General features: G+C 41.8%; 1 protein-coding gene across 1 annotated transcript; it reads right to left on the bottom strand.

Annotated features, from left to right (window-relative positions):
* Positions 1-1,857: 1,857 nt before the first annotated feature.
* On the bottom strand, positions 1,858-10,239 carry LOC121298808 (zinc finger and BTB domain-containing protein 9-like). Its single transcript, XM_041226037.1, has 4 exons — positions 9,947-10,239; positions 8,952-9,210; positions 6,671-7,718; positions 1,858-2,905 (listed from the first exon to the last, which is right to left on the bottom strand). Exons 2-4 carry the CDS (start codon positions 9,201-9,203, stop codon positions 2,070-2,072), a joined length of 2,136 nt encoding a protein of 711 aa, XP_041081971.1. The 5' UTR covers positions 9,204-9,210; positions 9,947-10,239; the 3' UTR covers positions 1,858-2,069.
* Between the last annotated feature and the right edge of the window lie 4,911 nt (positions 10,240-15,150).

The following is a 15,150-nucleotide window of genomic DNA, read 5'->3' as shown; positions in this document are numbered from 1 at the left end:
CAGTAATTCGACAGTACCTGCACAATTAAGAACCTTCTTGTCTTCACCAATGGAATCTCTATGGTCAGGGTCACATTCTTCTGGGCTTTTCGTACATTCTTCCACAACTGTTTTAAATCTTCTGTATCTCAACTGTAATCTAGCTTTAAATCCTACTAACAAGCCTCCATCCTGATTGTAATCCGTTTTAGATCTCACAAGTGGAGTCTCCAACAGAAATGTAGGAATGTGCTGTCACTCAGTAGTTGGGGCAGGTTTAAAGTATTCAAAACGAATCAATGATAGATGCAAGTCAGGAAGGCAGGACATTGACCAGGAGCACTGGGAAATGTAATCATTATTTTTGTAGTAGGTTTTATTTTTTTAATGGGAAAGGGTAAAGTCAACGTAAATTGATTAACCATTTCCATAGTTTTTCCCCCATGTTTAATTGGCTATCCGCCAATTTCATTTTTATGGTATCAGGGTTGTTTTATCAGTTTTTATTGGTTAAAACCAAAAATCAGAAGCCCTAATTACACTATGTAACACAATTTTTGTTCCTGGGTAGTAAGTGTTATTTCCTAATTGCTTATGCCTCAAAAGTATAGAAAATGGCTATTATTGGCTATTATTTACTGTATTTACAGTATAATCGTAAATCTCAAAACTACTCGCTTCTAAATCTTTTGTAGTCATTTTTGTATTACTTCAGTATAAATACATGTTAATTTGGATTCATATGTTGTTTTTTTCTGACATTACATGAACGAAAAGACACACATTTGCCCGTTTTCCCATTGGAAATAGTGATATTTTGAAATATCACTGTCCTGGTCACAAAAGCAAAGTTTGTGGGGAATAATAGCCATTTTCTATACTTGAGGCATAAGCAATTAGGAAATAACACTTACTACCCAGGAACAAAATAAATAAATAAATAATTGTTACACTGTGTTAAGATAGAACGATACAGTTTAGTAGAAATCCACTCAGCAAGTCTGTATGATTAAAGGATGCAATGTTATTTTCTTTATTTTATGGAAATGAACTGGATTTTGCAAACTTCTACCTGGGACTAGTCCCAGACTGCAGGGAGACTCATCGCAGTAAAAACCTTTTCAACTTCTTTTTTATCATCAGTGAAACAAACCTTGACTGGTACCCATCAAAAGAGCAGTTAACCCTTTCAGTAACATTGTCCTCACTTCAGGATAGGCTATTTTTGTAATTTTTGGAGAACTTTAAACTGGCATGTAACTGTTAATTAAATGTTCTCTTAACTAGTATAATTTTGTTAACTGCAAAAACAAAGTTTAAAAGTAACTGTTATTCATTCTGCAAATACAGCCCTTCAGATGCTTAAATGATGCCTCAGTAGAAAATATGAAGAGAGTCCTAAAAATCATCAATTTTTTGTGTTGTGCACCAATATAATAACGATAAAGCTCTATTTTCTATGTGCCGAGCTCCATAGCCAGAGTGAAATTTCACTGCTCAGATTACGGGAACAAGTATAACTTGACTGTCCTCAAAACAGGACGCTGGGAATATGTGGTAAATATCCCTGTCATTTTACACTTCTAAAATTTTTCAATCTTTTATAATGGTAGCATATTAATTTAGAAAGTATCAACTGACTTAATTTCAGTTGTGTGCTGATTTTGTATTCCAGACCTCACCGATTCATCTGGTTTCTTCAAACTTCCTCTGGTAACCACACCTTAAGAGAAACACCCTGTGAAAAAGCCTGGCTTCCCAGTTTGCTTCTTTCAAAGCCGCACATTTCAAGGAAGGGAGGAAGGAGCAACATATTTTCGAAATCTTCCACCACCACTGAAGAGACAGCTGAATTCAGAGACAATGAAAGAAAATCAAGAAATCCAACGATGAAGGCTTCAAACCGGAAGTGTTTCTCAGTGTCTTCAGTGTTAAACTGAGTTTCAAAACGTCAGTTCCTGTGACACGTTCACAACAAACAATCCTCCTTGAAGCTGAACCGATGCAGCCCCCCTCCCTCCATCCTGAGCAGCATAAAAACACCATTTTGTTAATATTAAAATAATAAATAAATAAAACTGGAGGCTGACTCAAGCAAAAGAGTCTCGCTGTCTGAAGCTCCCCCCTCCACTCCCCTCCTCCTTCTCATCCTCCTCCTTCTCCTTCTCCTTCAACAGGTATCCCAGTCCCCCCTGGTCACCCTCCTCCTCCTCCTCCTCCTCCTCCTTCACTCCGGCTGTGCTGGCTGCAATCTCCTCCGCAGCCAGCCTCTCGCAGTGGCTGCGGTGCCGCAGGAAGCTGTCCCTCCACATAAGCTTCTTGCCGCAGAGCTGGCACTCGAAGGGTTGCAGGCCAGCGTGGGTCTTCAGGTGCTTGGTGAGGTGATGCTTCATCTTGAAGGTTTTGGCGCAGACGGGACAGGCAAAGGGCCGCAGGTTCAGGTGCTGCATCTTCACGTGCCGGTCCCGCATGCTCTTTAGGGTGTAGGCCTTGCCGCAGTGGCACATGTGCACCTTGCCGGTGTAGGGGGCACCAGCGAGCGGTGGGGTGCCGGCCATGCCAGGGAACCCGCCCCCCTCCTGCTGCTGCTGCTCCCCCGAGGAGGGGGGAGGGGCAAGGAGCGGGCGCTGGGACACCTGCCCTGTCCCCTCCTCGATTTCATCGTACGTGGAGACAAAGTCCTGGGAGGACTCGCAGAAAGGCACCTGGTCAGCAGGGCCGGGGCTGGGGGAGGAGGGATGGGGAGGGGTGCTGCTGCTGCTGGGGTGCAGGCCAGGCTCATAGGGACTTACATGGAGACCCAGGGGGTTCTCCGAGTGTCGGATCCTGCTACGCTGGTATTGGCTCTGGTAAGGGAAGGATTGACTTTCATCCAGTTCAGATTCCTCTGGCTCTTCCCTAGCAAAACTGGATGGCTGCTCGAGACCTGGAGGGAGGGGGAAGGGAAGAGAGAATAAATGTGTACTTTTACATGCTTTAAAGTGAGATACTTTGAGGTAAAAAAAAAAAAAAAGGAAACAATTACAGGGATTTTTTTTTTTTTTTAAATCATTAAAAACTGAAAAGAATGGAAAGTGTTGTTGAAATCAGTTGCAAGTAACATAACATGACCTGAAAAACAGAAGACAATACTGCCTTTCCCTTTCAAAAGGCCAGCGACACCTCACCCAAGGTGCAATTTTCTAGGACTGAGAGGAAGGTACAAAAACAATTCATGTCTACAGCGCCTTTCATCATGAGGATCCCAAAATGCTTCACACACACACAGAAATTAAACCACTACATTAAAAACTGTCCAATACAAAATTTAATATAACAGGTTATTAAGAGTTAAATTATTATTATTTTTTTTTAATTTAGTAAAAAATATAACATTAAAAAAAAAAAAAAGAAACTTGGAAAGGATGGGTGTTGTACTCATGTCATTAACACAAACACACCCCGAAAACTTTAAGAAAGATTAATAACAATGAGGGTCCAGAATTAAAAAGGTTACCATATCAAGCGGATAAAAGTTTGTTTGTAAACTGTGCAGCCTGTAACAAACCAATGTAGACTTTGTTGTTACAAATACAGCCTAAAGCGAAAAAAAAAATGATCCAATTCTCTCTAGTTGGTCTGCTGCATCGAGCACTAGCACTACAGTGTGCACCTGTCATAGTTATTGACTGCGGTAGTGCCGAGAGTCAAGGATTTGCAGAAGATGATTTCACTGTGCAGCTGCTTCCCAATTCAGACCATGTATCCCTACAGCCGAAACAGTAATAATGACACTTCGAGACTTTGTGGTTTCAAGACGTTCTTTGGTTACGCTACAATTATGAAAAACACAGAGTATTGAGGTTTTTGTACGAAAGCAGGGGCAGCTGTTGCAGGGAAAGCTGATTTTATTTCTGGAACTGACCACTTAAAAGAAAGCATGACAATGCCAGGGACTGCGATTCTGCATAGCGTCACACCAACCCAGACAATCAGAACCATGGTTCATACTGCTGAAGAGAAAACTTCAATCGAATCCACTGCAGCTTGTAAGACTGCAGTAGAAGATCTGCCATTGACTAAATGTAACTCTCTCAGATTGTGCGAATAAAGAACGTTTCAAAAGTACCTAAACACATGACAATAATACAGCACATGGCAGTTCATTGCGGTCATTGTGTGTGTGAAAGACCGCGTGAGATTTGTGGACATTTCAGCCACATGTGTGGCAGTATCAGAGTATGGACAGAGAACCATTGGCGAACTCAGACCACAACATGGTCTCATTTGAAATGATCTGTAAAACCAAAAAGTAAGTAAGTATCTAAAACAAAAGTTGCCAAAATCGTTTAAAAGATCAATTAAAAAATATTCAGCGAAAAAAGGCACTTTACAGAGCGTTTGAAAGGGACCAAAAACAAAGTACACAGAAAAAGTACTTGGAACTGCAAACGCAAGTCAAAAAGGAAGTTAGAAAGGCCATGAGTGAGATAGAAGTGAACATTGCTAAAGGGGCTAAAACCAATTCCAAACTGTTTTTCCAATATTATAACAGCAAGAGAACTTTCAAAGAGGAGGTTAAATGTCTAAGAGATACAAATGATTTCCAGAAAGCCAGAAAGTCCCACATGAAAGATTAATTCTCAAACTGAACTCAGTAGGGATTCAAGGAAATGCATGTACATGGATTAGGGAGCGGTTAACATGTAGAAAAATGAAAGTTTTACAGGAGAAACCTCAAAATGGAGCGAGTTCCAGTGGTGTACCACAGGGATCAGTATTAAGTCCTCTGCTATTCCAAATCTACATTAATGATTTAGATTCTGGTTGTTAAATTTGCAGATGACACAAAAACAGTAGGAGTGGCAAACACTGTTGCAGCAGCAAAGGTCACTCAAAATGATCTAGACATGATTCAGAACTGGACAGACACATTGCAAATGATATTTAATAGAGAAAAGTGTAAGGTACTGTACGCAAGCAATAAAAATGTGCATTATAAATATCATATGGGAGATACTGAAATTGAAGGAATCTATGAAAAAGATCTATGAATTTAAATCAATTTTTAAATCAAGGGAAGTAATGTTAAAACTGTACAATGCATTAGTACGACCTCATTTAGAATATTGTGTTCAGTTCTGGTCACCTCGCGACTAGAATTATTCCAGGTTTAAAAGGCATGTCATATGCAGACAGGCTAATGTACTCAGTCTTGAACAAAGAAGACTACGCGGCGACCTGATTCAAGCATTCAAAATTCAAAAAGGCATTGACTGTCGACCCAAAGGACTTTTTCAACCTGACAAAAAAAACCCCACAAAGACCAGGGGTTACAAATGGAGATTAGACAAAAAGGGGCATTCAGAACAGAAAATAGGACACACTTTTTTTTACACTGAGAATTAAGAGGGTCTGGAACCAACTCCCCAGTAATGTTGTTGAAGCTGACACCCTGAGATCCTTCAAGAAGCTGCTTGATGAGATTCTGGGATCAATAAGCTACTAACAACCAAACGAGCAAGATGGGCCGAATCGCCTCCTCTCGTTTGTAAACTTTACGTTCTTAGTGCTTAAAAGTGGGGTGGTATGTGCCGGTATGCATACCGGCAAAAGTAATCTAGAGTAACGAATAATATAAATGTTATACTGCTGCAAGACACCCAACCGGCACCTCTTTATTTCGAATAAAAATAAGTTTGGTTTTAGTGTCTACAGTAAGTTTCAGCTCAGGTCACACCCATATTCTGCAGAATTCTGCCTGTTGGGTTTGTTCAGGACAGACCATGCCATTGAAGCCACTGGCTGTCAGCACGACTGCTTCAGGACAGAGATAGGCTGTCATTGAAGCAGTAATGAGCATGTGTACCATGGTGAGAAAAACATAAAATCTGGCAACACAACAGAAATAAATTTGGGCTCTTTACATACTAGCCATCAGTAATGCTGTATTTTTTTCATGGTTGTCACGATTTCTGTGAAATTGACCCATTGCCGTGTGATATGTAGTTAGTTCCCCGTGGAAATTCCTGTTTCTGAAAGAACAGTGTAAATATACATATTTAACACTTAAATAAATATAGCAAAAGTTTGCCTTATTACCACACTAGTTAAAATGCATTTAGGAACCTGGCAGTTGGTTTAGTTTGCTTTTGGTAAATGACTGAACATGACGAAATAAGCAATTTTCTACTGTGAAAAAAACAAAAACAAAAACAACCCTACTTATCAGTAATGGCGAGCGTGAGAGAACTTTCAGTAAAATGAAAATGAGCACGTCTGACTCAAGGCATAGACTCCATGTCAAAGGCGTGTCCTGCTTGGCCCCTCTGCTCTTCAGTGGAATTGGGACTCATATAGGAAAACCTGGTTAAGAAAAGTCCTGCACAGTGCAGCCTCCAACCAGCGCACAAGTCGAGAGGCAAAAACAAAGAAGCAAAGAATTCAAAGTACTTTTACGTGGATTTTACATTGATCTCGTGTAAAATATTTAATGGTGCACTTATTTTTTTTTAAAACACTTCATATCTATAGACCTTTTATGACGCGTGACCTAAAAGCAACTGACAGTCAAATAATGTTTGTGTTCTCGTTGTGTAACGTTAAAACACTAAATACTAAAAATATTGTAGATGAAATTTAAAAATGACCAAAAAAATCAAACAGCCCCTTTTAAACACTGCGGTTCGGTAAAACGCAATGCCTCACTCACCTGCATGCACCCCGGCTCCGGCTCCCATCTGCTGGGTCTGCGTCTCACTCCACCCCCTGGTCTGGTGTCCATGGCGGGCCATCATCTCCTCGGCCTCTCTCAGCATCATCTCTCCCAGCAAGTCACTGCGACTCTGACCAACTTCAACACCATCATCACCCCTCCCCTTATCACGGTGGAGCATCCCACCCCCGTCCTCTTCCCCCCTGTGTCTCTCCATCCCGCCTCCGTCCTCCTCACAGGTCAGCAGCAGCTCGCTCCCCTCCTGTGAGCTGGGGGCCTTGCCTCTCCTCCCCCTGCCTCTGCCTCCCAGCCTGGCAGACAGCGAGGGGAGGGGCTCTGGGCAGCGGTACCTGGTCCTCGCACTCTTGCTGCGGCTGCGCTTACCCCCGAGTCCTGCAGCCAGGCCGGTGGCACGCAGGTTAGTGAAGCCCACGTTCGGGTCGAGGCGTGGCCTGGATCGGGGGTTACTGCCACTGCTGCTGGTCAGGGACAGCTCGTCCGCGTAGCTGGCGGAGTCAAAACCAGATGGCTGGGGATACTGGGAGCGCTGAAGTGGGAGGGCAAGGCTGCGAATACTACTGCTCAGCCTTCCCACCAGCCACCTCTGCTGATCGGAGGACGGGGGGGAACCTACGTGTTCATCACTGTCCTGGGGGGGCGAATGGCCAGCCTCCCTCGCGTCACCCCGGCAGTACTTACTGGGGTGACCGGTGCTGCTGCTGCTGTAGAGGTGGCCCTGTTGCTGTTGGTTGGCTGCTTCGCCAGCGCCCTCTGGTGGGCTGCAGTAGTTGGTGCTGCTGGGGGACTGCTGCTCGTTGCTGGGGGGCTGGCTGCTCTGCAGGAGTCCCCTGCCCTCCCTCAGCAGCTCCGTACACTTGTCCACCACGTGCCACATCTGCAGGAAGCTGCCCACCGTCACATAGTTGATGAGCTCGTCCCTGACCATACTCAGTCTGCCCGTGTAGGCGGAGCCCAGCACACTCTCAAAGGCCAAGGGGTCCATGACAGAGGGGAGGACCACCGACGAGACGTTCTTCAAGAGGACCTGGGGGGACGGGATAGATTGTTGCAATGCACTACACAGCATCTAACTCTGAGGGTCTCCTGCAGTCTCCTTATCTAACAGGGGTCCTCACTGCCAGCACCCAGTGGTGACAATACTATTGTACATCCTGTATTATAAATATTCATTTACACTGTATTACAGCACTGTTGCACACAGAGTGACATTATTACTGTTGTTATTATTTTGAGGCTTCCAGTATACAGCTTTCTTTGTATTACTGTAGACCAGTGCAATACGATCAACCAATTGAATATCTGCATTTTCTCTGCGGAAGCCCAATCACAAGTTAGCTGGGTGGGACATAAACTGTGTCTGTTCCAGTTGCAGGTATTGAAAGTAAGTTTAACCAATAGCAGAGTCAACTATCTGCCTAGCTGGTTTTTCCACAGCTGTCCAATCATAAACAAGCAGAGGCCATTCACGTATTCTGCATGAGAATTGAAGGCGAGCGAGTCAATGAGAAAGTGAAAGATCTGACAGCTGTCCAATCATTCGCAAGCAGAGGCAGGGTGTTAAAATGCCAGGTAAGCATTGAATTTCGTCGACTGTTAGAAAAAAATAATACATTTCAGTATTTAGAACTTAATTCTCTCTCTATTTAGTTTTTAATTTCACCAGGCAAGAGAAACATCATAGTAGATTTAGTTAGGAATCCACTTTCTCTGAATAATTGTACTGGAGATGAGCAATCTATAAAACAGATTAGTGTTGACAAATTTGCCAAAATGAAACAAAGTGAGACACTATATATCCTCTCTTATTTTAGTTTATTCATGGTTTTCTGTGTAAAAATATTTGCATTGTGTATTTTATATAAATAATTTAAAGAATAAGTACAGCACGCACAATTACTGCCTGAGACTTGGCCTTATCTCAGCCAAGAATAACTCCCACTAAAACTCTTAATATAACGTTATACTCTCTGTGATTTGAACTGGTATGTTATATATATATATATATATATACACACACACACACACTGGAAGGCAGTGTTTAAGATAAGAACCTATGCAATAGTTAGATCATGTATTATATTACAGCACTATAGCTCCTGTATTGTTATACAATTACTTATTATTATTAATAATAATTAATAATTGGTCACTGAAGTACAACGAAGAAGCTGCACTGATTACTTTAATGTGGGTCCTGTATTATATTATGTGTATTAATATTGCAGATCCTGTATTCTAATATTATTAATACGATCACCTGGTCGTGGAAGTACGGCGAGGAGGCTGCCAGCACACAGCGGTGAGCCCTGAACTCCTGGCCCTGCACTTGGATGCTCAGATCACACAGCTGCCCCTCCAGCCTCTGCTGGTTTAGACTCTCGAGCAATGACACCGGCACCTCAGGGAAATCCACATGCACCAGCCTGCTACTCATACTGGTCTTACTGGGCAGCCTGGGGAGGCAGTGACTGGTGCTGCTGCAGCTGGACGAAGACTGATCCATCATCATTGCCAAGCTGGGGAAGAGGGGGGGGGAGGAGAGAGTTACTGGGATTCAACCCTGATCCATCATCACACAGAGGGTAAGCACTAAAACAAAATATACGTCTTAAAAAACAAACAAACCGTAAGTCAGACATATTCCTATGTGGCAAATTTAAAATCGTATAAAATAAATAAACGGTAGTTCGTTATCCAATTGACCACGTAATTTTATACAGCCCCCTTCTTCACTCCACGGTGAGGAGAAAAAAATCGAGTTCGCGGATGCTGTTGCACATAAAGGCCTCGTGCTGATACAGATACCAAACAGTGTGCAAGGGTCGCCCTGCGCCGTGTTCCTCAATATGGGAGCTAACAGCGCTTCACTCGTACTAACACATTTATAACAGGGGAAGTGTACAAGAAATCTTCATTTCTAAACGTTTTTAATAATAAATTTAACAATATTAAAAACCGTAGTACCGTCTTTACTTTTGTAAACACAATACAATTCATCAATTAGACGGCCGCTAACAACAACAACAACAACAACAACAACAAAAATGAAATGTGAAGTAAAAACAACATGTCTTTAATTACTTTTAAAATATGAAGTATGTTTTCTTGCAAAATAATGTATATTTATTACAAAAAGCAGCAATGTTGCAACACCGAACTACCGTGTGTGTGTGTGTGTGTGTATATATATATATATATATATATATATATATATATATATATATATATATTATTAATTATTTACACTTATTCATCAATTTCTTATGTTTTCTTCTTAAAAAGGATTTAAAATCCAGTTCAATTATCCGATCTGCAACAGGCTAATCTTCTCTTCCCAGCGCCGCAGACCACAGCCATTGTGCAGGGGGGAGGGATAAGGCGCAGGGGAGTGGTCTGTTTAGTCAAGAATAATAACCCCCCCTTTTAAAAACCCACAAGCACAGACACCGTCACATCATCGTCTCACTTCTGGCAAAGGCCGTATTATTCTGTTTATTTCGTGTCGATCGTTTTATTATATTGCTATTTGCAATTCTTAATCAAACAGATCCCATTTATCCGCCAGCGGCCACCACACTATATGGTCACTTCCTCTCTGTGTTACAGGCAACAGCACCCCCGCCTGTTTCCCACATTTAATTTTGAAAGACGATTTCTTTGTGCCATAGGCTACATCCTTTTTGTGTTACAGGAAATAGACCTCTCCTCCATAAGAAACTTGTATGAGGGGGATACTATTACCTGTCACACAGCAAGGGGATTTATAATGCTGTAACTGGACTGACAAAGTTTGGTCTGGACGTCAGTTGTAATTAATTGTTTAACAAATTATCTATATATATATAATATATATATATATATATAGATATCTAGATATATATATAGATTATTATATATATATAGATATATATGTGACACACATATTATTGTCCAATAATGTATAAAGGGAAAAGTTTGGCTCAATAGTATAACAAGTCATTATGGTCAGTAGAGAGCAGCAAAGCACCGTATTTTATTTTGGCATCAAAGTATAAATAAATAAATTTATAAAAAACAGTTCAGCACAGCAAAAGGCAGAACTGTATTTATTTTATTAAGTCGAAAAACACAGTCTATCTGTCTATCCATCAGTCAATCAATCTGTTTGTCTATCTTGCTACTTATGTAATTATACTGTAACTGGGTTCAATGTACTGTAATCCATAAACAAAAGCATTCCAGATGGAAGAGGAAATATCACTTTTCCCGTGAATACTGATGGTGTGCCTATGTTTTCATCTTCCAAATTTTCCATTATTTTCCAAATAATTAATGAAGTTAGACATGATTGTAGAAATGATTTTTTTTGTTACGTTCTCTTTGGTTTGGTACTGAAAAGCAATAGGTTAATACATTCCTTACACCTGTAACTGGAGAAGTAGAACAGCTACACAAACATAGGTTAAAACTGATGAGTAACGATAACTGAGAATATATTACTCGTTTTGCTATCATACTGTGTTGTTGTGACTCGGTTGCCAGGGCAATGCTTCAGAACTTTAAACAGTTTAATGGCACATACGGCTGTGGCTACTGCTATTATCCAGGGGTAGTTGTTCCTAAAGGGCGTGCAACAGGCCGAACTGTCCCTTGCAAGAGCCAGTTCCTCTAGAGAAAACTCACAATGCTGTGATTAGACATGCTAAAGATACATCCGCCAGTAGGTCACCCTGTTACGGTGTGAAAGGTTCCAATAGTTTCATGCTACCTCCACTGTTTGATGTCGTTAAAAGCTTCAACCCTGAGTACATGCACAGTGTTTGCTAGAAGTGGTATGACAATGTGTACATGCAATGTGATTCTTGCAATCATGAAAAACATTTTTATATAGGGAACAAATTTGATCACATAAATGGGCAGCTTTTATCAATAACTCCACCAAGTGAGATTAAAAGGTTTCCACGACCAGTTGAGTTTAGACACTTTTGGAAAGCAAAGGAATGTGAGCTTTTCTGTTTTTTCATTCTCCCTTTGTCCTCAGAAACATTTTACCAACAAGCCTTTTTACAAGCATTGGCTACTGCTTGTTAACGCAGTACATATACTTTCAGGCTGTGAGATTTCAAATGAGGAAATATACAAAGCTGAACTTTTTTGCATCAAATTTGTTGTGGACGTAGCTAATATTTATGGACCAGAATAAGTCTCATATAAAGTTTATCTTTTAAACCACTTGGTTCTAAGTGTTAAGCAATCGGGTTCTTTTGTGGTGTAATTCTGCATTTATTTTTGAGGATGCCAATGGCAAAATCTTAAAGATGCTCCCTGGCACACAATGTGTACCACTTCAGATATTTAAGAATTTTTTTGCATACAAGAAGCTAAATGTTTTTGCAAAGATTGCCAGATGAAAGAGTACATGATTTGTACTGTTGGTTGAGTGGCAATGAACTAATGCTGAAAAATGTAAATTGTGTAGAAAATTGTGTTGCACTTGGATGCCCTTCATCTTGTATTTTAAGTGTTAGTGAAGTCCTAGCACTTGAAACTTTGCTGAACAGTGAAATAAAGAGAAAGGATTGTGAAAAGTATAACAGGTATGTTCTGAATTGAAAGTTAGTCATACTGTACACAATTTAAACACAATGACTATTGTGCCACTTTGGTTGATGGATCTTTTGTTCACATAGACAAACTGATTGTGTTAAAGCCATATTGCACTTGTGAAGCACACTGCATATGCACACATATGTCATTTTTGTTAGTACATAAACTGAAAGTAAGCAAATCCAAAATGCAACTTTAAGATATGTATGTTGAAGACAACTTGCATTCATTTACTGTACAGGTTACTAAATATTCTGAAATTTTTGCAATAAGAGTAATTATGGTTATGAGTAAATGCTTTCTGTTAGAACATAATGGGAATCTGAACATAATACAACTGCCAATATGTGAACTAGAAAAATGAAATGTTTAGTTTTGGGGTGAGCACAACATGTTAACTTGTATGTATTTTAACATATTATTATGATTTATGTTGTAATCTTGTTAAATATTAAACATTTAAAGGGGATTCAATGTATATCCAGTACCTGCCCTAGACACTGTGTTATATGGTACCATGTATGGTTGTATGATTTTTTCAGTTTCAGTTTTTAAGTTGCCAAGATTATTAAGATTTTTCAAGTTGAGTTGCTGTATACAAAGAAAACGTTAGTTTACCTACTGTAAACCTGGTTCCCTTAAAGAGAAGATGGCCACCAAAAGATTGCTATGGGATACACCCCTGCCTATTGGTAGGTGTCGCTGAGCTCTTTCTATCAAAGCTGCCGATAGGCCCTCTCCTCTCAGTGACCTCCTCGGTCCCGCCTCCGGAGGGTACTTAACCGTCATGCAGGGGAGTTTCGTTCTCTTTCGGTCGTTGACCGAAGCAATCTTGTGGTTGGTGGCCATCTTCTCTTTCAGGGAACCAGGTTTACTGTAGGAAAACTGACATTCCCTTTCATTTCGAAGATGGCCACCAAAACATTGATATGTGAAATGTGTACTAGAGCTGTTGTGAGGGAGGAAAGAATGGCAGCATATGAGGGATACTAAATCCTGCCTGACCAAAGTCAACAGCGTGAGCGTGCAACCTCGAGGACCCTAGTGCCCACAGAGGGCAGTGATAGATCTACCACATTCAGGCGGTAGAACCTAGAAAAACTATGTGGGGTAGCCCAGCTAGCCGCAGCACAAATCTCAGCCATGAAAGCACCTCAAAAGAATGCCCATGATGTAGCCACACCTCTTCTGGAATGTGCGGCTATCCGCCCAGGCGGGGGTAAGCCAGTACCATCATATGCAGTTGAGACTGTGTCCGCAATCCAATGTGACAGTCGCTGCTTCGAAAGGGGCTGTCCCCGGTCCGTGATCCATAGCAGACAAAGAGCTAGTCAGATTGACAAAGCGCTCTCATCCTATCCACATAACATCACAATGCCCGAACCGGGCAGAGAAGGTTCAACTTCTTATCCTCCTCTGTAGCAAAGGGCTCTAGTTCCACAGACTGATTCAAGTGGAAGGCTGTAACCACCTTGGGGAGAAAAGCAGGGTTTGCATGCAGTGACACTGCTACCATCATCCCAAATATGCATGCAGGAGCTACGCACAGACAGGGCCTGCAGCTCACTAACCCGCTTTGCGGAGGTGATAGAAAAGAGGAAGGCTGTCTTAATGAACAGTGTCACAAAGATGGCTGTAGTGGGTGATGGCTGTAGTCAGACCCAGGAACAGAAACCAAAACACGCTTTTGCTGGCGGGTGCAAACTGAGCCGTGGCACAGTTGTATTTTGTTTGTATTATTATTTAATAAAGTTTATTTATTACATAATAATACAAACAAAAAGAGTTAAACAAAAACAGCACACCAAAACAGGACACAGCACTTGCGGCCAAAATAAAAAGGTAAACAAAACGGGCAACACTAAACAAGACAGTGGACAAACAGAAAAACAAGTACCGTGCTGGTTTTTAGCCAGCACGCTGTAGCAATTGCTTATATTTTTAAATCACTCTCCTCTCTGTCACCCATTCTCCACTTCCCCAACACACAACCCTGAGTGAGTAAAAACATGCTGCTTTTATGCAGCTGTACCAAGACTCGACTGCTAATCAATCATTCAATTGGAGTCGTGGTACAACTGCACGTGAATTAATAAAGTGCAATTCCCCGTGCTCACATATTATTACTTTTTACCTGCATGTGAAGTGCTGTGCAATCCTCGTGCCTAAATACAAATATACATTTTAAACACTCGTGCTACACAGACCCGTTTATATCCCATGTACTGATGACTATACACCAACATTAACACACCACATGCAACATATTCAGAAAATACACACATGGGGCAGGCACTTTATCACAGGGCCACTAGGAGAACTGATGCCTTCTCTGACCGGACCTTTTCGAGAAAGGCCGGGAGCAATGGCAGAGGTGGGAACGCATAAAGGAGCACTCTGGGCCATACACGGGTGTGCACGTAGGTTTTGTTGGGCCCAGAAGCCAGAAGGCTAGGCGACGCAACCCCGGGGACCGAAGGCCACCCTGGTGGTTGACATACACCACCTCTGATGCATTGTCTGTGCGGATCAGCACATGTCTGTTCCCCACCACAGGTAGGAAGTGCTGGATGGTAAGGAACACTGCCTGCAGCCCCAGCATGTTAATATGTAGGGACGTCCAGCGGCCCAACCCTGGTCCGCTGACTCCTCTGCCTTCGCAGATCGCACCCCAACCCGAGTTGGAAGCGTCCGTCGTCACCACCCTGTGGTTGTAAACCACTCCCATTCAGACTCCTTGGCACAGGTGAGAGGGAATATTCCACCAGAGCAGGGCTGCTGTACACGCAAGGCACACTGTCAGCCGACAGTGCCTGTCGCATTTGGGATGTAGCTGGAACGCATTGAGCCACACCTGTAGCGGGTGCATG

The sequence above is a fragment of the Polyodon spathula genome, chromosome 24, assembly GCF_017654505.1.
Source record: "Polyodon spathula isolate WHYD16114869_AA chromosome 24, ASM1765450v1, whole genome shotgun sequence".
In the NCBI taxonomy this organism is placed as follows: Eukaryota; Metazoa; Chordata; class Actinopteri; order Acipenseriformes; family Polyodontidae; genus Polyodon; species Polyodon spathula.
This window is presented reverse-complemented; position numbering and strand designations above follow the sequence as displayed.